Genomic DNA, 23,655 nt, shown 5'->3' with positions numbered 1-23,655 from the left:
TGGTCCATCACAGCAGACCTGGCCGGAGGGTCCAAGGTCGGCACTCTCCACCCACCAAGGGACCCTCATTGAGAGTTCCTCTTTGCATAAGCGTGTATAAAAGACCCTTTATAAGCAGAAAATTACCTACTAAGGCCCATTTATACTTTAAATTATTACCTAAGAGGTCCAAGGTCAAAATTCGGACCCTTCTTGGCGTCTTGGCGGGTCCAAATTGAGGGTCAGTGCCAGGTCTAATAGGCAGGCAGATGTGTCCGTAGCTAGCCGGGCAATCTATGCTCTGGCTAGCTATTTAGGGCGGAGAATATGCAGGGTTCGGATGTGGCGGCATAGTATAGCAGAATACACCATCATATGAGATATTTATCTATTGGTCCCTTAAATAGGTAGATATGCATGGCCTCGTATGAGGAATTTCGATAGAGAGGGAGAGGCAATTATTGCGCAGTCAAGTGAGCACTAGGGCTCTTGAATATGCGGAAAAAGCCATATAGAGCAATATTAATATGCGTGATACGTATGCTTGGCGACAGTTAGTATCATGAGACCCTCCACGATATCACCGGGGTAGTATTGGCGGTACGGCTCGAGGGGCTGGATGTGGAAATCGGCGAGATTCTCGGTGCGTGATCATCGTAATAGCGAGGCCAGTCGAGATACTAGAGGCCGATTGGTCGAGGGTGCGAGCGATGGCAAAGTCTGGAGTTGCGGAAGGGCCGATGGTCTGAGACTTGTTTGTCGCGAGTGGCGGATGGGTGATGACAGCTATACCAAGAGCTTGGCTTTAACGTGCCAAGGAGAATCCTTCCATCATCCCAAAAATACCATTAGTACACGCATGTGAACTCCGCGTTCACAGGCACCTTCTGACTAAGGCATACTACAGGTCATTGAGAATAAGGCGAGGGATCAAATATGCCTATATAATTGTATGAGAACCCCAGATAGACTCCTTATTGAGATTTCAAGTTCCTGATCTCTCTCCTCCATCGCTATACTGCTATATCCGCTGTACAAGGTGCAATCTTTTCGACTACAGAGACAGGCTAAACTATTATAACCTGTTATATACCATTGATAAGCCCCTTACCTTGGGCTTTTCTCATTCAAGACCACGTTCCAGAATCAAGAAGCAGTAATGCAGCCACGCTTAGAGCGTCTCGAGCAAATGCTCGGCGATCCTCTCTTCGAAAGCATACTATGGGGCCACGAGTACGACCTAGGTGGACTGGACAACAGTCTGCGTAAGAAGATCGAGTCCAGGCAGTTCAAGAGGATTGTCTTCTATGGGATGGGATGCTCCTCGGTGGTGTCCGACATCGTCAAGGGATTCTTTCTAACGGAGCACATCCCGATACACGTCCAAGTCGTTAACGACTACGACAGCGACTGGTTTATCGACAGAGATACCCTGAAAGACGACTCCACGCTGACGATCATCGTCTGCTATAGCGGCTGGTCGGTCGAGCCGTGCCTGTTCTTCGAGACCATGCGAAAGATGACAGGAAACAGAAACCTGATCGTTCTATCTGGAGGCGGGAAGATTGCCGATCTGTGCAAGGAGCACGGCACCTCGCTGATCCAGTATAAGCTAAGGCATGCCGACCGTGAATACCCTCTCTATCACGTCCAGCAGTTCTTCTCGATATTCCTCGATCTCTTCCACAAGCTGAAGATCACAAAGTCCTCATATCAATCCGAGCTCGAGGACTCGGTCAAGTTCCTGAAAGCCGAGTTCCACGAGGAAACCCTCAAGCGAGCAGAGGCCATTGCCGAGAAGCTGAGGGGGAGCCGGATCGTCCTGCTGAGCACGGCGGACTGGTACGTCACCCTCCTCAAGCAGACAACCATGTTTTTCAACGAAATCGCCATGGTGCCGACTCACAGAAACCTCCTGCACGAATTCTCCCACACCGAAGTGGCTGCCTATTCCGACCCGGCCAACAAGCAGGCCATCGTCACCTTCTGCGACTCCAATGCCGACGACTACACGCGGAATAAGATCCAGACCCTGGAAGGGCTGTTCGGTAGAAAGGAAGTCCCTCAGAACCGTAACATCGAATTTGTCAATATCGACATTGACCAGGACAATTTCTTCAAAAAGTTCTTCTTTACGCACTTTTTTACAATTTATATTGCGTATTACCTAGGGAAATACTCCGACGTGGAGGGGAGAGACTTGATCTCGATCGCCGCGAAGAACCCTTGGTGGAGCCAGCGCTCGATCGAGCTGTTCCCCAAGTGTATCGATATCCCTTCGGTTCTCGAGTCCTAGAAGGCTGGTGACGACCTACACGAGCCAGTAGGATTGCAGGTGAAGGGATACTGAACAGTTTCTCTCTTTTCAACAAAGGGGAAATGCTATTTGCGCTGTTCTCTCTCTTCAACAAGGGGAAATGTTCCTATGTTTCGGATGGAAATTCTAGTTATCTTACATTACGATTATTCTGAAATGAGTCCATATTCAAGTTTCTATTGTCCCAGCCCGGGCTGTTTATTAGGAGATGCTCTCCTGTGCGACCTCGCATAAAATTCGCCCACTGGTCGCCACTGTAAGAGCAAATCATATACGATCACTTGGCCCGATTTGGAGCATGAAGCACTGAAGGTACTCTGGCACGAAATGCATTGTCTATTTGCGAACATTTTTTACATGATGCGTCTTTGAAATATAGACTTTAGATGCAGGAATAAGTCCATAAGCCATGCCGCAAAGACTAGCATAGTCATGACTGTTGCCACCCAAGCTATGGCGTTGGATTCCAGCTCCTGGCCAATGCGAATCGTGGCCATTGTGAAGCCAACATTGGGGAAGATAATGGCCCACCAAGGAAGTGTGAAACTCATCTGTGACTGCGACATATTATTGCCGTATTTGGAAATCATAATGGGCAAATGAGCGACCAGCGCAATCGCGAAAAGCCAGAATGTGAAGAGCCAGAGAAATATGCCTATCCACAATGCCATGACGTTCAGGGTTTCTGAAGCAGTAGGGTGCTTCGCAAAGTATCCGTATCCGTCGGGGATCACCTTGGCGCACCCAATGAGAGCCACAATGGTGTATCCTGATGAACCTACGGATATAAAGAGTCCGGGTCTCTGGTTTACCGGGCCGAGACCATTGATAAGCATGTTGCCCATGAAGAGCGGAAGAAACAAAGTACACAAGATCCACCCAAGGCCCTGAAAAGCAATGCCGGCAACGATGATGGCCATTCGTTGTGAGAGCGGCTGATATGCTGCAATAGACGACGCGACAGTGCCGGTCAGCATGGCGTTATAAATCATCAGGAACATTGGTGGGCTCATGGTGCCAGGCTTGAGGGGGCAAACGACAAACATGACGACGAAGGTAACGATGCTATACGCCAGGGTGATAGCAGCATAGGTCCAGAAGAGAACCCGGACGGCGACGATGATCCAAGGACCGGCGTGAGGAACACCGAAACGCTGCATGCACATGATGATAGTCGCCATCGAGAGCCATAGAGAGCCTGTGAAGTAGGCTTCCGGGGGGCTCGTTACAGATTTGCGGAAGTTGGAAGGTCTCTTTACGAACCGACAGATAATGGCTGTGGTGAAGAGGACGAACAGAACTAGGTTGAGGATGAAGACTACAACACCGGCTGTCTGCAGCCCGCGAAATTGATGGGGGGTTTCGGACAGGAGAATGGCCACGCCGCCGGTAGACTGAGTGCAGGTGAAGTTAGCCCATGTGAAGCGATCGAGCAGTCGGACCTCCTTGGCCCTTTCGTCTTTGGGTTCCGCATTGTCAGGTCGAGCGGCGTTCCTCGTTGAGGCTTCATGCTGCTCTTCGTCTGGCATAGCGACTCCGTGGGGACTAAAGCCAGGGTCTCAACTGAGCGGAAATGGCTGATTTCCGAAGAATGAAAAGAAACAAAGAGGTGCGAGGTTGCAGATGGCCGGGGGTAGAAAAAGGTCGCGAGGGGTGGCTATGCGGCGGAGCGTACTCCGTAGCTAAGGGGGAATTTAATGGCGGATGGCACTACAGGGACGCCCCGAATTCCCACGCGGGCGCCCGGGTGAGTGCCAGGTCTACCTACTATGCAGAGGAACCCGTTGCGTAGCTCTAGTGCTGGAATTCGTAATAGGCCCCGTCTATAGCGAGAAAAGAATAGCTATATCCTCGGAGCCCACTACTTAAGGAAAAACACAAGAAGCTTCCAATGACTAATAGTATACACCGAGATTGTTTGAACCTTTTCCCCGCGTGCCTCTTGGCGCCTTTCAACCTCTTGACATCAACATAAATTCACTTATTCTCCCTCGATTCACCGCTGATGGTACTGGATGGAAAACTACCAACCAGATGCATGATGTATGATGCTAAATTGAAAAACTATCCAGCGTACTCCTAGGCGTAGTTTCCCATGGCCAAATTGGGTTCCCAAGCCAACGAGTGCCATCAGGAACTTGCTCTCCTCGCATGACCAGAGAAAGAGGACCAATTGTTGTACCGGATCCAATAATTGTCCCAGGCAAGGGGATAGCAGCGGGCCCCAATGTGGCTCCGTCCTTTAATGTCACTTGGTCCAGCCGCATCAGTCGGTCGTGAAACAGATGAGTCTGCAACACGGATTGGCGATTGATCGTGACACCGTCTCCCAGACTCACTAGTTCGGCCTCGGGGAAACGATGTGTCTCGCACCAAACCCCTCTTCCAATTTCAGCTCCCATCGTCCGCAGCCACATGTTCAATAGAGGGGTCCCATACAGCAGGCGAAGCATCCATGGCAGTGCCAGTGATTCAACAAAGGTCGAAGCTAGCTCATTCCGCCACACAAACGAGCTCCATAGCGGGTGCTGATGGCCAGCTGCAACATTAGGTGTCAACACCCATTTGGCAGCTGTTGCCAACAGGCACGCCGCAGCTCCTGCTGCGAAAAGCAACACCCCTCCTGCAACGATCGCAATGGTCAAGCCCCAATAGTTCAGGGCTGTAATTATACCAGCCGTAATTAACTCTATCAAGAGTGCCGAGATGAGCAACGGAATGACCCGCATCGACTCGACTGCGCCTCTCGCAATCTTCAGTCTCAATGTTGGGTCGAAGGTCAGCCTAGGGTCGGCCAAGACGTCGCTACGACGAGGGATTGATATGGCTGGTCGTCCGAGCCAAGATGAACCAGGGGGCATTTGCGACGGAAGCGGAGCACTTCCCAAGACGCCAACCAACGAATCATCTGGAGTAGAGTGGTCTGGCCCGACAATTCCAGAGTTGCCCACAAATGCTCTCTGTCCTACCGACGATATACCCAGCACAAGGTTGTCTCTCCGAAGCTCAAATGGTGCCAGCATCACATCATCGGCCAAAAACGACCCTCTGTCTGCATGGAGGAGTGATGGTGGTGCCACTATAGTTGACGCTTCTACTCCTTGACCAATGCGAGCGCCCAGCACGCGAAGCCACACCGGCGTCAGCAAACTGGCGTAAAAGAGAAAGAGACCATTTCGGGCGTCGTTCATGAGTCGATGGGTTAACCAAGCAGCCCAGGCATGGACACCATGGCTGGAATAGATACCAGGCGCCATGTACCGTGCAGCAAATCGAATCAAGACGGTTAACAGAGCCGCATAGGAGATAATAGTCATCACGGTGACGGGTACCGCCAGGATCAATACAGTAACTACCAAACCTTCCAAGGCTTCGCGGTTCCGCAAGACATATGCACAGAGTGCCACTGCGGGCATGGCACCTATGGCTGGTAAGGCTTCGACTAGCAGCAGCGTCAAGGTGTAACGCAGCATTGCCCAGGCACCATCTCGCTCGGCAGTGTACCTCTCACCAGGAACGATCTTGCCGCTCTTGACCGTCCCACCGACGCAGACACCCGGCGGCACTTCTGCAAAAGGCTCGACTATGGTTCCTGGAAGCAATACGGCCCGGGTACTCACTCGAGCGCCTGTGGATATCTCAATGGTCCCAATCCGCAAAATGTCTCCATCCACCCAGTACCCTGTGATGTCCGCATCCGGTTCGACAACGCTAGACGCCCCATAGCTGGCAAGGCCTGTAATTGGCGGTAGAGCATGGATTTGAGCACTCGGGTCCACTTGACAGCCAAGAAGCCAGGCGTAGCGGCGACACCACTGCGTGCCGATGATGGGATTGATTCCACTCATACTTGTAAATCGTTCAGCTGCCCACAGTCGAAGATGTACCCACCCGCCTCGATCGTAATTGCCTGGTCTGATGCCAGCCGTAAGAATTCGTCCCACAGTAGCTGCGGTCACTACTCTGCCGGGCATGTTTACAAAAAGCATCCAAGATATTAAAAGGACCCAATTTGGAATCAAGAGTGCCTCGATCCAGGGAAGTGGACCCATGAAAAAGGTGGCTGATGCTTTGAAAAGGCCCAGCACGACAAACCAGCGGAAGCTCTCAAAGCCGAGCAAAACCAGGAGGGTCCCAAATTGGACATATCCCGTCCATGTTGGAGTTGGCTTTACTACTCGCATGCTTTGATGAGTGTTTGTGAGTTGATCCACTCGATGGGCCATTTCGAACAAGGTTGAGTGCTGGTAAATGTCTGCCACCGAAAAGCCAGGGCATCGCCGACGAAGCAACGAGACAAGCTGTGCTGCTGCAAGGCTAGTACCGCCAATATCGAAAAAACTGTGGTTGTCCCGGATAGGTATCCCGAGCACATTCTGCCACTGTTTGGCTAACCAGCCCGCGCTGTCTTCGAATGCTCTTTGGTCGACTGATGGAGGCGGCCACGGCAACGCTTCACGATCCACCTTGCCGGAAGTCCGTAAAGGAATTTGCTTCAAATTGATCAAAAAAGGAACCAAAGCTGCAGGCAAGTGGTCTCGTAAAAAGTCGCGATCGGCGTTGTTGGCAGCGATATCTCGAACAATATAGCCAATGAGGAGCGGTGGGCCCGTCTCGCATCGACGGATTGCGCTAGCAGCTGCCCTAACGCCAGGAAGCATCATCAGGGTGGCGTCAATCTCACCTAACTCAACACGACGGCCTCCTAACTTGACCTGCTCGTCATTTCGACCCATGAAAACCAATCCCTGTTGGTCTGCACGAACCAAATCGCCGGTCCAGTATGCTCGTGGCCAACCGATGGATGACAATGGTGCAAATTTGACCTTGTCCTTCTCGATGTCCAGATAGCGAGCCAAGCCGGCACCGGTAATGACTAGTTCCCCAGTCTCACCCCACGCTACAGGCTTGCCGTCTAGTCCTACGACAGCGAGTTGCCAGCCAGCCAACGGAAGTCCAATACGAACCAATTGACCGGCTATCAAGGGAGTTGCGCAGGATACTACCGTCGCTTCTGTTGGGCCATACGTGTTCCATATAGTTCGTCGACTGCTTGAGAGACGGCTGACTAGCTCTGCGGGACAGGCCTCCCCACCCAGGATCAATAGTCGAACCTTTTGTAGAGCTTCTGATGGCCACATTGCTGCCAGAGTCGGGACTGTTGAGACGACGGATATAGATTGTTGAATCAAAAAAGCGCCTAGATCCACGCCTGCCTTGACCAACGAGCGAGGTGCTGGAACGAGGCAGGCGCCATTCCGCCATGCTAGCCACATTTCTTCACATGATGCATCAAAAGCGACCGACAGTCCGGCTAGGACTCGGTCACCAGGGCGAATTGGTCGGTCTGGTAGGAATAACTGAGCCTCTGCGTCGACAAATGCAGCTGCACTGCCATGCGTGACAGCTACCCCCTTTGGTTTGCCCGTCGACCCAGAAGTATGAATGATCCAGGCCGTGTCATCTGTGGTAGGGTTTTTGAATTTCGATTGAGCCAAAGAGGCGTAGGTTGTCAATTGTGGGCCGTCGGTCAAGACTGCACACACGCAGGCCTCAGCCCATACTGTATTTGCTCGTTCATCCGGGTCATCGACATCGACCGGGACATATGCTGCTCCTGCAGTTAAAACTGCCAAGATACTGACGTAGAGGTCGAGGGTCCCAGAAGTCATGCGAATGCCCACGCGATCGCCCACACCAATCTGAGACGCTCGTAGTGTTTCAACGTGAATGGCGATCTCTTCTTGTAGCTGACCATAGGTAAGACTCGTCTGACCATTGTCAATGGCAGGATGCTGAAAATAGGCTTTGAAGGAGTCGTGCAGGATATCAATAAGCGTTCGGGGTGCAGCAGCCGGCTGGGAGTCGTAGATGGCTAGCCCAGGTAGCTCTGGCTCCTCGGTGCTCAATGGCTGATACTGTCCGGATTCCCCCATGGCTTGGCAGGTGATTAACCCAGATCCTGGGGTGAGCAACTCTGTTTAAACTGCAAATACTTAGAAAATCCCCCTGTTTTCGAAAGACGCCACCTAGGACGCCATCTGCAGAAGGTATTTTAATGTTAGACAAAAAGAGATTAGCTTTTTTGACCTAGTGCCCTAGTTTGCACGCCTCCTGGCCAAACCAGTAGCCACCACATAGCTAGATAATCACGTCCTGACGCTTGCTTCTACCTACTATCTACCACTATGCCTCCAAATCGCACCTAACTAAGCCGAGATTGTATTAAGCAGGAAGCCCGCCTTCTGCTAGCCCTATAAGCTAGCTAAAGTAGTGCATTTGGAGTCATCATGAGAGTTCTACAGGATATTTTGAGAGCCGTACATTGCTAGTACATCTGGCCGGAGGGCCCCCTTGCATGAGCCTATATAAACACGGTTTATAAGTGGAGAATTACCTTTTCAGGGCTACTTATACCTTGAAATATTACCCAAGAGGGTCTTAGGTCCAAATTTGGACTCTCCTTGGCGTCTTGACGGGTCTAGATTGAGGGCGAGTGCCAAGTCTTCTGTAACATGGGAACAGGACAAGTACAGCCTCCCCCGATTAACTCCGATCTAGGCGGGGCCAAGACTCCGATCAATATGCATAACTCAAACTTAGTTTATCGTATCTAGCTTGATCCAATCCCTTCCTGATTTGGGTATAGGATTGGCTAAGCGGTGGAATGTCAGCTCGCCACAGAATATGTGGGGATCGAGGCTTATGGCTTAGCGCTATAATTCGATTTAAGACCCACCAGAGAATCGATAGTTCATTTGAGAGGCGGCGATGATCGCTGTGTGTTCAATTGAAGCAGGATCTTTTCAGTAAGGTAGAGTATAGGTCATGGTACCTTTCTTTACACATGGTCCTCACTTGTTTAGACACGAGCTGGCCAGGCCCTTCTGGCATGCTAAGCAAGGATCGGCCGTTGATCGGTAGATTTTGACAGCCTTCTAAGCATTCATCGGTTTGATTCCAGGGGGAGGTGGGGGGAAGAAGTCTGTCTTCTCCTTTTTATCTCTCCCAATTAAAGTCACTGATGTTACCCCTAATAGAAAAGATTATTGATATTTAAATTTTATTGAGGTGGGCTTACTCAAGCCACTCATCCCTTCCCTTAGGCCAGGCTCAGTGAGTGGGAATTTACGCTTATGTAATACCAACTGACCAACTCAAGCTCCTCCTCAGGGGTGTGCTCAATTTTACTCAGTGAGCAAAAAGCGGCGGGGGGATGAGCACTAAAATGGAAAAGGAAAGCCAAAATTTGTCAGGCATTATCCATACATATGCCGTAACATCAACAAGGTCGCCCTTCAACGCCGAACAGTCCTTACCGTTGATTCCCCAGCTCACCTGCTTAGCTTTAAAGCACTGATCTATACCACTCGACCCCTACCCTACATGGATGCACGGTCTACAGAGTAGATGCATGATTTACGGAGTACTTAATGCCAGGAAGCCTTGTAATAAAAGTGGGCTTCTACTGATCTTACTACATCCTGTGAAATCTACCTTCGGAAGATGCCCGTGGGACTAAGGTATAGCTCTATGAGCAGTGACTCTTGAAACACGTGGGGATCTAAGTGGGGCTAGAAAGGACCGTTAGATCAATTGAAGACGCTTATCTAGCTTGGACATCCGAATCTTCGAAGGACGAGTCAATGCCGCACGTGCTCTGCCTAGCCAAAGGGGGAAAGTTCTGCGTCTAAAAACTGGCTTTCTGCCCCAAGTTTCTCCACCTTTTTTGTCGTGGCTTCTCTAAATTTCTTCTTTGCCTTCAAGATGCATGCGATAACGTATTGTTTGTTGGCACTATTCTCTACCTCTTACGTGGTCGCCCAATCCACAGACGGCATCTACAACCTCGTCAAGAGACGTTTGCCCAACCATGCCGATAATTTCCAATTTTCCCTGAGAAACATCACTGAGAGCTCCAAAAAATACGATGAATTTATCGTTTCTACCACTGTCAATGGCAAGGTAGTAGTGGAAGGTAACTCATTGAGCGCACTCTCATCTGGGTATGCACTGTTATCCTTGTACTTTTGGCATGATATATCTAACATATCTTAGTCTGCATCGGTATTTGTCGGATATAGCTCATGTTGACATCTATTGGTTCATTGGAAGCCGGCTGGATGAAGTTGCAACTCTGCCCCGTCTTTCCCAGCCCTTGACGGGTTCAAGCATTGTTCCCTGGAGATATCACTTCAATACAGTCACCTTCTCTTACACGTCTGCTTTCTGGTCATGGGAGGACTGGGAGCTCCAGCTCGACTGGATGGCATTGCGCGGCATCAACCTACCTTTAGCCTGGGTAGGAGAAGAGAAGATTGCCGTCGAGGTATTCCGCGAGATTGGGTTGACCGATAGTGAAATCGCCTCCTTCTTGGCTGGTCCCGCCTTTCTATCGTGGAATCACTTTGGAAACATTCAGGGATCTTGGGGGGAGGAACTCCCATCCGCTTGGATTGATAGCCAATTTGAGCTACAGAAGAAGATCGTGGCTCGGATGGTTGAACTTGGAATGACTCCCATCTTACCAGCCTTCGCAGGCTTTGTCCCTCGTGCATTCTCCAGAGTCTCACCAAATGCGACAGTGGTGAATGGGTCTCAGTGGGAAGATTTCCCCTCCCAGTACACCAATGTTACCTTCCTGGAGCCCTTCGATGCCGAATTTGCGATTCTTCAAAGCCGCTTTCTTGCTAAACAGCGGGAGGCATACGGCAATGTGACTCACATTTATGCCATTGATCAGTATAATGAGAACGACCCTTACTCTGGAGACGAAGAATACCTTCAGAATGTCACCCGCAATACATTGAATAGTCTGAAGGCCGCCGACCCGGATGCTGTGTGGATAACGCAGGGATGGCAGTTCTATTCAAACTCTGAATTCTGGACCGATGCCCGCGTGAAAGCATACCTGTCTGGTGTTGAATCAGACAGCGATATGATCATTTTGGATTTGTTTTCCGAGTCACAACCGCAGTGGCAGAAATTCGACTCCTACTACGGAAAGCCTTGGATTTGGTGCATGTTACATGATTACGGACAGAATATGGGTCTCTATGGACAGATCATGAACATTACAGTGAACCCAGTGGAGGCGTTGGCTAATTCATCATCTCTGGTGGGATTTGGTTTGACCATGGAAGGCGAGGAGGGCAATGAGATTGTCTACGATCTGTTTTTGGATCAGGCATGGTCGGAAACCCCAATTGAGACTGCGGAGTATTTCCACGACTGGGTGACAACCCGTTATACCGGCGCGAGATACGTACCCGACGCTATTTACCAGGCTTGGGAAATTATGAGGCCTACCGTCTACAACAACACCAATCTTTCCTCCAGTGCAGTCCCCAAGTCGATTCTGGAGTTGATACCGAGCACATCTGGCTTGGTCAATCGAACTGGGCACCATCCTACCACTATCAACTACAACCCATCCGTTGTTGTGGATGCCTGGCGACTTTTCTATGACGCTGCACGTATTGAGAATTCCCTGTGGCTCGACCCATCCTACCAACATGACATGGTTGACATAACACGTCAAGTTCTAGCGAACGCTTTTATTCCTCTTTATGAGAAAATGGTATCAACATACACAAGTGGAAATGCGACAACGGCCAGTATTATCGCTGCTGGCCAGAAGTTGACGGCTTTGCTCTCGGCCCTAGACTCTGTTTTATCCACGAACAAGAGTTTCCGTTTGAACTCCTGGATCCAAGCGGCTCGGTCATTAGCTGGAGACAATGACACCCTGGCCGATTTCTACGAGTACGATGCCCGGAACCAGATCACGCTGTGGGGTCCCACCGGTCAAATCAGTGATTACGCCTCGAAGTCATGGGCTGGACTAGTCTCGTCGTATTACAAGCCTCGCTGGGAACTATTCGTGAGCTATCTAGCCTCTACCCCCGCTTCCCAGTACAATGAAACTGCTTTCGAAGCAGGCTTGTTGGAGTTTGAGCTACAGTGGCAGACACAGACTTCTACAAACTCCAAGTCTACCGGGGTGTCAGGAGACCTTGCCCAAGTTTTGGAGAAGACGAAGAGTGACTGGCCAGATGTTTTCAACTGTTAAATTTGGTATCATTCTGATATGCACCATCAAAGGCATTTCCAACATGATAGATACACTTCCAAAACTTTAGCCACATACCGGTTCAACATTACAAGTTAAACAGACTTGAATTGACCACGGTCTTCACAATACAACTACGCTGAGCATGATATATTCATCAGGGACAAGTCCCGAGCTTTAATTCATTTCTAGAGCTAAAGCTAGCGACCAAGCATCCAGGTGCATTTAGACACAAGGCATGCAAGTCGATCATCTCGCATCACAACGTTTCATAACCGTGAACGTGAACCACATCGGCGCGTAAAAATAAAATATTTTATCCCCCACAGGGAGAGAGAAAGAATGGAGCCAAGACACGATCAAAAACCAGTCTGGTAGCCCGGGGTATTTGGAGATGGCAGGGGTCGGAGAGAAGGTGAGGAACCGGCCGCACACGCTTATTTGAAGACGTGGCCGTCGACGGAGGGAAGCTCCTTGCCGTTAACGGTGAGGGGGGTGTCCCAGGCCCAGATGTCCTCGATGTACTTGCGGTCAGCCTCGGATGTGGGGTCGAGCTTCTCGAAGTTGTAGGACTCCCAGTCGGGGGCGACATCGAAGGCAGGGGTAGCCTCCTGGCCGCGGACGAGGAAGACACCCTCGATCACGCAGGCGTAGTTGGCGCCGAAGACGTGCTGGCAACCGAAGAGGTACTTGCGGGAAGCCTCAAGACGGGCGTGGAAGCCACCGATCAGGTTGTTGGCCATGAAGGTGAGCTTGAGCTCGTCGTTGTACTTGTAGGCGACCTTCCAGAGGGAGTACTCGTCGGCCTTGAACTCCTTCCAGAACCAGGGCATGGCAACGGAGCGGGTGTCCTCGTTGGAGTACTGGCGCTTCCACTCATCGAGGATGAGGGTGGGCTTGCCAAGGGCCTCAAGGGGGTGCTTGGCCTTGGGAGCGGGGGCAGCCTCGGGCTCAGGGGCGGGGGCAGCAGCCTTGGGCTTCTCCTCCTTCTTGGGGGCAGTGTACTTGATGCACTCGTCGACGAACTTGGCCTGGTGGACGGCCTTGAAGTCCTCCTGGTTAACGATGGTGTTGTACCAGCGGGAGACGGCGGGGTGGGCGTCACGGAACTTCTTGTCCAGGACGGTGGCAAAGGCACGGGTCAGGAGGGAAGCAGTGAAGAGATCAGCCAGGGTGATGCGCTCGCCAACGAGGTAGGTGTTGGCAGTGAGGTGCTCCTCAAGGACAGCCATGTACTTGATGGCGACCTTGGCGGACTCATCGGCGGTCTTCTTGTTGTAGGGCTCGAGGCCGAGCAGGGGGCGGTACCAGGCACCGAAGTGGGTGAGGAGCTCGCTGTTAGCGAAGGACATCCATCTCACGATGGAGGCATAGTCCTGCTTGGTCTTACCCAGGAGGGTAGTCTTCTCGTTCTGGGAGGTGACTATAAAACCAAAACAGGTTAGTTGTGGCTTTGACAGGTGGATCCAAAACAAAATCATGCAATCAGAAAGGCCAGCGGGACAATGTGATCCAAAAAAGGGGGAAACAATCCATGCCCAAAAACTTTTCGCCCGAAGCGGGGTACTCCATTTTTTTGCGCTCTTGAGTCAGAGTTTGTGGTTATCAACAGAATATTTCTGACAGGGATAACTAGTAATAATGAAAATATCTCATCATGATAGAAGCGGGTGGCGGAGAGGAAAAGACCAATTGCAAAGAAAGAAAACCCAAACAAAATTCTCGTCAACAACGTACCATAGATGGCAATGGCGATGACCTCGGAGAGGTTGAAGCCGTTGGCGCCCTCGAAGGCAGGGATCTTGCCAAGGGGCTGGATCTTGCGGTACTCAGCGGAAGGGTTGGCAGAGTTGGGCACAGTCTTGACCAGCTCCAAGTCGAGGCCGTTGTGCTTAGCAGCGACCAGGACGGAGATGGTACGACCGTTTTCCTAAAAGGAGAGTCAGAAGAGATCGAAGATAGTAAAAGAACAAGAACAAGAACAAGAACATACAGGGAGACCGTAGAGCTTTCCGAAAGCCATCTTGAAAGCAAGGGGTGTGAATGGGGAGGATGGAGGAAAAGAAAGGAAAGGAGAGGGGCAGGACCGAAATTTTGTGCGAATGGGGGGAACTCGGTCTTCGGAGTAACAGATAATGCTGGGTCACGTGGCGGGAAAAACAGCGTCCCGTTGAACTCGATGCTCGTCTCGTCGAGGAACAATCGAACACCATGGCTCGGCCCACGTATGGCATTGTCCAGGCAATGCAGTCCCTGCGACTGTATTCGCCATCTTCCTACCGACTGGCAGCTCCTGCCCTCCGGAGACAGGCCCGTGGCTATGCGACAGAGACCGGGAATACGACCGGGGATGTGCAATCATCGAGCGACCTGCCTCCCACCGACCTTCCTTCCACTGAACCTCCTGCCACTGAACTTTCCTCGACCCAACCCCCTTCAGCAGCTCCTCCTTTGGCAGAGGCTCCCCCGTCCGAGATCCCCCCGGCCGTGAAAGCCGCACCGGAGATCAACTTCGATAGATTCAACGCCCAGCCCGCCCGAATTGTCCCGGCGTCACCATCCTACTTCTCTGGCAGTCCACGGTTTATCGATAATGTCCTGAAGCTGGAGTCCCTGCAAGCCAAGTACGCCTCGCTCCCCACAGTAGGCGCTGGCGAAGCGCCGCGCATGGCCTGGTTCAAGCTGGCCCAATTCCGAGACTACGTGGGCGAGCCAGTGCCGATGAAGAAATACAAGTCGCTGCTCAAGATTCTGCAGCGGCTGAACCGCATCCAGCCCGAGATGGTGCCCGGCGAGGTGCGCTCCGAGTTGAACAACTTCCTGCGACCGGGTAACCCGTACGCCGCTCAGAACGTGCCGCGCACCGTGGACGAGAATGGTCGGGCTCGGGCGAAGGGCAAGCGTAAGGAGTCGACTGCCGTTGTGCAATTGGTCGAGGGCGAGGGCGAGATCATGGTCAATGGCAAGTCTCTTGTTGAAATGTTCCAGCGGGTTCATGACCGTGAGAGTGCCCTGTGGGCTCTGCGGAGTACCCAGCGGATGGATAAGTATAATGCTTGGATTACGGTCAAAGGTGGCGGTGTGACTGGCCAGGCGGAGGCTATTACTTTGGCGATTGCGCGGGCGTTGCTGCTGCATGAGCCGGGCTTGAAGCCCGTTCTGCGGAAGGGTGAGTTTTCCCCAGCGTTACTTTTCAGACTGTTACTAACAAGTTCTTCTAGCTGGCGTCATTACTGTCGATGCTCGTCGCGTGGAGAGGAAGAAGCCGGGTCATGTCAAGGCCCGCAAGATGCCCACCTGGGTCAAGCGGTGAAAACGGAATTTTGTGTCAAGCGATGCGTTTCTTTTTTTATCAACCATGTATTATTTTACCATCCATGGCGGGTCGCCATGCCTGTTCTATATCCTGTACTCAATGCATATGGGGCCTTCATTCAATGATATTGTGCATTATACACTACCTACGTGACCGTCATTAGCTGTCATTGTTTATGACGGTAGTCGCCGTAGTGCTTATTATCCAGGTCCGGTAGTATGTCTTTCAACTACTGAGTCTCGGTGTACGCGATAAGCCGTGCTGACAATAAGGTACGGATGCATATTGTGCATAGTGATTGCATAGTGGTTGCATAGACTGCCTAGCTACTTTCCAGACCCGAGCCGGATATTCGAGCCAGACAAAGCCCAGATATGTCAAATCCTCGGCCAAACATAATCTCTTACCAATCCGCAGCGGATCCAGCACCCCCAAGGATACTTTTCTGTAACCGCCCAAATAAATAGACCCCAAAACCAATACGAAAACTATTTACAGATCGTCAAATTCGTCAAGGGGGACAAGAGCGCAAGTCCAGCCTCATACTCGTCACGTCAGGGGGGGCTAAAAGCCGGAATGGATCAAGAAACCACACCTCAGCCCCAGAGACGGGATAGAAAGTCAAAATGAGGCGACTCGATCAAGATGATCACGCTCGTCTCATGGGGGTGACCAGTAGTTTGGTTCCTGGTCCGGCCCCGATTGGCGCGGCGCTAGTAGGCAATAGCCTCGCCGAGGCGGGTATTGTTGCATACTTCCGCGACCAATCCTTGTTGGGCCCTCGATCGCCGATGGTCAGTGGTTTAAGTCCTATTGTATGGGACTTTTAGTGAATCGAAGCTGGCCGATTTTTTTTTTTTTTCGGTGAGAAGGTGGTTGGTTAGTGCCTTTTTTTTCATGGTTGTTGGGCTGCTCTGGCTGGTTCATGCGACCTCCGGACACGGGGAAGATCCGGTCTGCTTTCCGTCAGGTCGAGGCATTGGCCCAAAACTAAGGAGGGGTTGCATTAGATTCGAATGCTTGGCAACTTCTGGAATGGGTGGACCTACCACATAGGATTTCTTCCTCCCAGATACCCATCTGATAATCCACTAGGCCGTGCGGTTCGAGTTGGTCGCAAAGTTGGATGAGGTCTTTGCCCATTTCTTCCATACGTTCTCGACTCAGCAGACTCGTCTGTGCGGGCTGATGACCTGTCGCAACCAGGTCTTGAGTCAAGTCTTTCTGTTTCTGACACACGGCCAGCCAACATAGATTGAGATGGTTCCAGAGCTGAAGATGGTGATCATACTGGAGATGGTCGTCGCGCAGGATTCCTACGTATCACAAAGGCGATTAGTCTTCTCTGTCCCCCACCAGCGCGTCAAAATTGTCAGATGATGCTTGCATGACGCGTGCCTGCAGGCAGAACAACAGAAAAAAACATAATCCAATAAAATCCAATAGAATATGGGGGAAACAAACGAGGGTCCAGTTCAGAGGGTGATGATGGTACGACCATGTCTTCTCTAGATACAGTAAATACCTCCAGCTTTAATAAGCTCGAGTATCCTAGCTGCAAAGTGATAGATCTCGACAATAGATCTCAAATAGTAGGAAATCAAAACAGGTTGGAAGGGATAGAACAAAGCAAAAAAAAAAAAAAAAAAAAAAAAAAAAGAGAGAGAGAGAGTCAGAACTTACCAAGATCCCGGGCGTTGGTCACAAGCCACTCGGAAATTTCCAGCAACGATCGACTAGCATCAACCAATCGCCCGGCACGGGTGTGGTCAAAGGTGCCGCGCAGTGCCTGCTGGTACTGCGAGAAAGCCTCATCAACCGACTGCGAGTCATGCTCCTGTCTCGGGGCATCATCCTGACCCAAAGGTGGATCCAACCGGCCAGACTGACCGATTGGCGAGAAATCAGACATGGCGGGAAAAGGCTGCGCGGAGGACGAACGCGGCATGGGACCGGGTTGATTATATGGCAGATTGGGATTCAGATAAGGCGAAAGGCCCTGGACCCCGGCAGGCGCATCCTCGGGGGCGAAATACTGTGGAACGGCAAAAGTGCTCGACAGGGCCTCAATCGCTGCAGACTGCCGTGTCGGGTACTGTGGAACGGCCTCGAAGTGTGCTGGTGCCGGACCCTGCTGACCGAAGCCGTACAGCATGGCCGACTCGTACGGCACGAACTGCTCTCGTCGCCGAGACCGTCGAACCTCGGGCCCGTACATGTTGGGGACGGTGGAGACGGGGAAGCCTGTGTATCCGTAGTCGTAGGACATCTGGCGCTCTGCCTGCGACATCCCCGTTGGGTCTCCACGTGGATGCGACGACTCGAACCGATCGGTTGCACGGTTGCCATTCCCAGATCGTGCCATCGACCGCTCATGCTGCTTCATGCGTTGGTCGCCATCCATTAGGCTGTCCCACACGGACCTGCGTGGATCGAGGACCCAATGAGTGGGGGACAGCGGAGGACTTGCGTAGGAGGCCAGCTTGAGACTCTCTTTCTCTCTGTCTCCAGAGTTTGTTTATGATTCGAAAAACAGACTCAGATCCCGGTGAATTGCCGTGAAAGTAGGGATGTCAAACGTGCCAGGTGTATCAGTGTAGATGTAGATCTGACAGCTGGTGATGTTAGGGCTAGAGATCGACAGCGCCGGAGACCGAGGGGACGGTTCATATATAGAAAGAAAGAAAAAGATAAAAAAAAAAGAAGCGTGATGGAAGAGGCCAAGGAAAATATGACGGATCTGATGAGTGAGAAGATGACGCTAGAAAAAGGGAGGGAGCTGAACATACCAGTGACACATCCCAGGAGCTAGAACCTTAGGCGTAGGGCACGAGCTTAACCGGGTACCTGGGAACGAGTTTAGTATTTGAGACTATCAACTTGGGGATGGCGCTAGCCTGCCGATCGGTGTGATCTACGCCTAAACTCGTTCGGGCCTGTACGTTCTGTGATCGCCCGGGAACCCGGCACGCTGGTTCTTGGTGGGTTCCCGAAAGCTAGGGATGATGTGGGAAGAAGAAGGGTGTAAATTAAATATGGAATAATTGGGAGAAGGGGGGCGAGTCTCAGCTTGAGAGGGTCAGGTGCTTTGTTTCTTTCCTTTTTGTGTATTTTATTTTGTTTTCCTATTTTCCATTTTCCATTGCCCTTCTGATTATTGTTCTCTCTATATGTGTAACTCTTACTATGCCTGGGGCTGACGATCCATGGGTGGCGGTGCCCTAACTGTTCCGTGCTGTCTGTCTCCTTGCTCTCGCCTGGCATAAGCACTAAGCCAAAAAAGCAATTCCTCGAGTATCAAGTCCACGACCCAGCCGGCCGATTAGGTAGATGCAGTTCATAACAAGAGCCGAAGCAAATAAAAAAGGGGGAGGAGGGGGACCGAGTTCCTTCTTTTTTTTGTTGTTGACATTCCGGAAGATTGCCCGATTGCCCGGACACCTGCTTGCCCCCTTTTCTCGCGGATATCTGCACCAGAGAAAGGATCAAGGGAGGGAAACGGAAAACAGGGAAAAACAGGGAAACACCGGCGAAAAAGAGGGAAAGCAGAGAGAATATCCGAGAGAAATACCGAAACAAACGAATAAATGAAATGAAATTGAAATAAAATAAACCCCCAAATCGTCACCCCAAAATAGCTCAGACACCATCGGGCATCGTCTGCCCGATTGGACGCCGATATGCCTAATCCAGGGCCCAGGGACGTCAAATCCCAGATTCGTTCTGTCATTCCGCCCCCAACCGGATCCGACGCCCTGGTCGGGATGGAGACGTGCTAAGGTTCTCTTGACATCGCCCGTCGTTTCACTTCCTTCCGCCTGCGATGCCCTAAGATGATGCATCAGAAGCCCGATACTACCCTGAAACCAAGATAGACATGAAAAGGAGAGAAGAAGGGGGATACTATGCCTATGTGGATTAGGTTCCAGGGTCCGCTGTATCACGACCTGATCCCTATCCCTTCGAGTCCAGCCCTTGAGTCGGGTCGATGATGCAATTGCGCGACGTGGAGCTTTTCGGCCTGATACCATGATGTCCTTGTGCACCTCGGTATACGGCCCCCGACTAGGAGTCCGGTTGTCCGGGAAAGTAGTTGCACCGCCTGATATGTAGGTCTGAGGTAGCTTGGCGTATTCTCAAAGTACCGTTCTAAAGGTCTGTGGTTTGTCAGGGCTTCGGGGACCCGTGCCTGTCAGCTGACTCTCATCCCTCAGACGAGGAAACTCGAAGTACGAAGTCCAAAATACCAGAAGTACAAGGAGTACAAAGTACCATGAATACAATACGTGGACCCAAATATAGCACGAAAAAAGTCCTTTGTCGGTGTCACTGTCTATCCGAGGGACCTCGCGCCCGTGGAAAGATTGGGATTGCGACTGCGACCAGCATCCCGGTTGCGATTGGCAGCGGACCACGAGACTTACAGTCCGAACGGAGGTTGGGCCGAGCGAACGGATGAGGCTGAGACAAGACCTCGCACGAACTCGAGAACTTCTGTTATCATTGGAGAGATTCTCGCCCTCGAGAAAAACTAAACTACATAAATACTTGCTGGTCATAGAGTCATGTCATGTCGGCCCCGGGATGAGATAGTACCATCAATAAATAGAAACAAAGTGGATGTGGGGAGGGAAAGAACTCGGGGAAATTGGTGAGGCCGGTTATATTTGGTCTGGAATTGCATGTCAGCACCCAATCTGGCTTTGTCGTTGGAGAGCCACCTACTCAGCGTCATGCTCAGGTTCACATCTGTGCTCTCCACCATATGTGTAAATTCCTCGAAGCTGATTTTCCCATCGCCGTCCTGGTCGGCTTCCATGATCGTCTTGTCGACGATCTGCTGCAGCTGCACATCCTTGAGGTTGTTACCCACCATCATCTTGAGCACGATGAACAGTTCGCCGTTGGAGATATATCCGTCGCGGTCGATGTCGTAGACTCGGAAGGCAAAGCGCAACTTCTCCTCCTTGTTGCCCTTGGAGCTAAAGGCGGACAGACCGGTGACGAACTCTTGGAAATCAACGTCACCACCACCGTCCTCATCGAAGATGGCGATCATTCTGACAACAAAGCCCGTATTAATGATGATTTTCCTGCGGTGGGTACCCTCCGACGGTGATCAAACGAACCTGGTGGCAAGCGGGTTGGAGGAGATCTGAGGCAAGGAAAGGAACTCGTCGCGGTCGATGGTGCCGGAGGCGTCCTGCGGGTGTCATGTTTAGGATATGATGTGTATACGGATGCAGATCCCGGCGCACCTTATCAAGCTTCATGAAACGTTTCCGCAGACGATCAACTTCATCTCGGTCAACTGTCCCCCGTGTCAGCCGCGGTGTCAGACCCAATCATGCGCATTCCCCAGATATCCCAGAACCGGTCGGACGTACAGTTTGAGGTGGAAACGATGTTATCGAAGAGCTGGGAGGTGCCCACGGAGCCACGGCGACGCTGGACGTTATGCATGGCGGCGGCATTGGGCACGGGGGGTTGGTCCATGATGGCGGTGGAGGGGGATAAGAGGGGGCCAAGGGGTAGTAAGGATGCAGGAGAGAAAGGCGGAGAGTACAAAAAAGGGAACACACGGGAGCAAAAGCGGAGGAGCAATAGACGTTGAATGTGGAGAGACGGAAGCCGAGTGACGATATCATAACAGAGAACCAGGGAAGGCAATCTGATAATGCCCAGCCCCGCACTAACCGGATCGGGAGTGACAAGCGAGCCCCTGAGGCCGTGCACCGCGCAGTGCCGCTCCAAAACAGGCGGTCGCCGGGCGACACTGCAACGTCAACCCAACCGACTGCCGCGATCCCTTCACTTTTGTCTTGTCATTTTCTCCCTCCCTCCATCAGGTCTCATCACAAAAATACGTTTACGAGAAAGCGCATGATCTGAACTTTCGATCGACCTCCATTTTATCCCCCCTTCCGCCCATGGTCGTTGCTCTATTGCGCGCCCCGACGCTATGACTCGGTACGGGGGCTTGGGCCGGACGCGCCCCAAAAAGCTCACCTCCAAGGCCTCCATCCCCATTGTCCGCGAGGACGAGATCGATGCCCTAGACGACGAGCACCATGCAAGCTTACAACAGATCGAAACCGGCGTTGAAAAGGCCGAGGAGTCGGTAAGTCGCCTCTCCCTACGCTAAATTTAGCCTCATCCCTGCATGAGGTCACGTGATATCATCACGAAAGCGACACGAAATTTTCACGATGCTGATTCTGCCCGCGCCATATAGGAATTCCATTTGCAAGTCGCGATAAACCTCACTGCCCAGGGCAAGGTTAACGACACGCACATTCCCACCCCCGAAACCATCCTCAGTAGCCTGCGGTATGACGAGTTATACCCGCCCCACTTCTCGCAACCCGCGACGTATATCAGGTTCTCCTCGACTGTTGAGGACTGCTGTGGATGTCCTTATAACATGACTGAGGAGGACGATGTCTTCCTCAAGATGTACAACGAGAAGCGCGACCCGTCGCAACGGTGTTCCGAAGATGACTTCGAGGCTACCATGAACTTCTTCGAGGAGACGGCGCAGACGAAGCAGCCTTATGCAGCTGTTGACAGCCCGCCGATCCTGTCATTTGCCGACATGGAAGAGGCCATGGATGCCGCCGTAGAAGAAAGCGTAAAGCGATTCGCCAAGGACATTTATGAGCACTGGAAGTTGCGTCGAGCTGAAACCAATAACCGTTCAATAGCGCCCAGCCTCAAGGTATGTCAGACGATGTCGTCAAAAACGCCGCGCAACAAAGTGCACACGCTGACCCCTTTGCAGTTTGAGACCGGTCAAGATACCGATGACAGTGATCCATATGTCTGTTTCCGCCGGCGTGAGGTCCGCCAGATTCGCAAGACTCGTGGCCGAGATGCCCAGAGTGCTGAGAAGCTTCGGCGCCTTCGTAAAGAACTTGAAGATGCACGGCAAATCGTTGCTTTGGTACGCCAGCGTGAGGTCGCCCGGAAGGAGATGATTGCTATGGAGCGGAAGCTCTTCATCGAGCGCGCCGAGGTCAAGGATATGAAGCGCAAGCTCAACATCAAGGACGACGACGAGGTCCTCATCAACCAAAAGGTATTTGCTGCCAACCCAGACGAGTCATCCATGGAACACGTACTGACTCATTTCATACAGCCCAAGAAGAGGCCGGAGATGCCAAGTCAGGGGCGCCCCAATGCTCCTCAACTTCGTATGCCTCTCAAACCCGGTCTGCAGGGCGCAGAGGATTTGCAGTTGCTGGAAGATGTCCAGTCCGAGAAGGAGAACGAGATCTTGCGCGATATCAAGGCGAATATCGCCAAGCACATCAAGTGGAACGAGGGCTATGTGGATCTCACCAGAGCGCCTCTGTCTCCATCTCCAGAGCGAACGTTCGATACTGCAGCGTTCCGTCCCGCGTTCACAGCGCAACTCCCCACTCCGCCATCATCAGAGTCTTCGGGTGATATGATGGACACCGCATTAGACGTGACGAGTCCCCTCCACTCTCGCGATAAACTGGCCTCAAAAGCTCTGGAACTGCATGGCGAGCCACACCGCATGCCCTCATTCCGAAGGCGAGTGGGGCGTGGTGGCCGGCTGTTGATCGACCGTCGCAACTTGGCATCGCGCTGTAAAGTCGAGTTGGATCCTGTCAAGGCAGACCGGTTCAAGTTCGACCAAGAAGATTCCGACGACGAACCCGTCTATGACACGGATCCATTCAGCATCCAGATCATGCAGCATCGTGCCATCACCGTGGCCAAGGTACGCGAACAAGCCGCAGTGGCTGCCCAAGCTCATGCGCAGGCGCAAGCTCAAGCAGCTCAGGCCCAGGCCCGACGACTGCAGGGTGATCAGTCTGGGAACGGGCAAAACCCCGGACCCAGTGCCGTTGCCGCATCCGAAGGTTGAAAGACCCTTTTTTTTTTTTGTTCCACGTTTTTTCAGCATTTGACGGGCGTTTCGTGTGGTGCTTTCGACAAAAC

At 51.9% G+C, this 23,655-nt stretch overlaps 9 protein-coding genes across 9 annotated transcripts; 4 read left to right on the top strand and 5 right to left on the bottom strand.

Moving 5' to 3' along the window:
• Nucleotides 1-1,168: 1,168 nt before the first annotated feature.
• Nucleotides 1,169-2,275, top strand: N7498_004845 (uncharacterized protein; the record flags this gene model as incomplete). Its single annotated transcript, XM_058451907.1, has 1 exon — nt 1,169-2,275. One exon carries the CDS (start codon nt 1,169-1,171, stop codon nt 2,273-2,275), a length of 1,107 nt encoding a protein of 368 aa, XP_058308445.1.
• A 374-nt stretch (nt 2,276-2,649) lies between these two features.
• N7498_004844 (tellurite-resistance/dicarboxylate transporter family protein) lies at nt 2,650-3,825 on the bottom strand (the record flags this gene model as incomplete). Its single annotated transcript, XM_058451906.1, has 1 exon — nt 2,650-3,825. One exon carries the CDS (start codon nt 3,823-3,825, stop codon nt 2,650-2,652), a length of 1,176 nt encoding a protein of 391 aa, XP_058308444.1.
• Nucleotides 3,826-4,347: 522 nt separating this feature from the next.
• N7498_004843 (non-ribosomal peptide synthetase) lies at nt 4,348-8,232 on the bottom strand (the record flags this gene model as incomplete). Its single annotated transcript, XM_058451905.1, has 1 exon — nt 4,348-8,232. The coding sequence occupies one exon, from the start codon at nt 8,230-8,232 to the stop codon at nt 4,348-4,350; it is 3,885 nt and encodes a 1,294-aa protein (XP_058308443.1).
• Nucleotides 8,233-10,063: 1,831 nt separating this feature from the next.
• Nucleotides 10,064-12,368, top strand: N7498_004842 (alpha-N-acetylglucosaminidase; the record flags this gene model as incomplete). The annotated part of the gene is made up of 2 exons (XM_058451904.1): nt 10,064-10,302; nt 10,355-12,368. 2 exons carry the CDS (start codon nt 10,064-10,066, stop codon nt 12,366-12,368), a joined length of 2,253 nt encoding a protein of 750 aa, XP_058308442.1.
• A 437-nt stretch (nt 12,369-12,805) lies between these two features.
• On the bottom strand, nt 12,806-14,416 carry N7498_004841 (putative translation elongation factor eEF-1 subunit gamma; the record flags this gene model as incomplete). The annotated part of the gene is made up of 3 exons (XM_058451903.1): nt 14,362-14,416; nt 14,106-14,298; nt 12,806-13,791 (listed from the first exon to the last, which is right to left on the bottom strand). The coding sequence occupies exons 1-3, from the start codon at nt 14,389-14,391 to the stop codon at nt 12,806-12,808; spliced, it is 1,209 nt and encodes a 402-aa protein (XP_058308441.1). The 5' UTR covers nt 14,392-14,416.
• A 163-nt stretch (nt 14,417-14,579) lies between these two features.
• N7498_004840 (mitochondrial 37S ribosomal protein uS9m) lies at nt 14,580-15,681 on the top strand (the record flags this gene model as incomplete). Its single annotated transcript, XM_058451902.1, has 2 exons — nt 14,580-15,537; nt 15,590-15,681. 2 exons carry the CDS (start codon nt 14,580-14,582, stop codon nt 15,679-15,681), a joined length of 1,050 nt encoding a protein of 349 aa, XP_058308440.1.
• An 898-nt stretch (nt 15,682-16,579) lies between these two features.
• N7498_004839 (uncharacterized protein) lies at nt 16,580-18,088 on the bottom strand (the record flags this gene model as incomplete). Its single annotated transcript, XM_058451901.1, has 3 exons — nt 16,580-16,674; nt 16,734-17,000; nt 17,368-18,088. 3 exons carry the CDS (start codon nt 18,086-18,088, stop codon nt 16,580-16,582), a joined length of 1,083 nt encoding a protein of 360 aa, XP_058308439.1.
• A 2,257-nt stretch (nt 18,089-20,345) lies between these two features.
• Nucleotides 20,346-21,180, bottom strand: cnaB (calcineurin regulatory subunit B; the record flags this gene model as incomplete). Its single annotated transcript, XM_058451900.1, has 5 exons — nt 20,346-20,356; nt 20,410-20,744; nt 20,814-20,887; nt 20,943-20,995; nt 21,072-21,180. The coding sequence occupies 5 exons, from the start codon at nt 21,178-21,180 to the stop codon at nt 20,346-20,348; spliced, it is 582 nt and encodes a 193-aa protein (XP_058308438.1).
• A 306-nt stretch (nt 21,181-21,486) lies between these two features.
• N7498_004837 (uncharacterized protein) lies at nt 21,487-23,581 on the top strand (the record flags this gene model as incomplete). Its single annotated transcript, XM_058451899.1, has 3 exons — nt 21,487-21,805; nt 21,920-22,402; nt 22,466-23,581. Exons 1-3 carry the CDS (start codon nt 21,647-21,649, stop codon nt 23,579-23,581), a joined length of 1,758 nt encoding a protein of 585 aa, XP_058308437.1. The 5' UTR covers nt 21,487-21,646.
• Nucleotides 23,582-23,655: the final 74 nt, after the last annotated feature.

Source organism: Penicillium cinerascens (genome assembly GCF_028974065.1).
Source record: "Penicillium cinerascens strain IBT 15544 chromosome Unknown contig_5_segment0_segment0, whole genome shotgun sequence".
Classification (NCBI taxonomy): Eukaryota; Fungi; Ascomycota; class Eurotiomycetes; order Eurotiales; family Aspergillaceae; genus Penicillium; species Penicillium cinerascens.
This window is presented reverse-complemented; position numbering and strand designations above follow the sequence as displayed.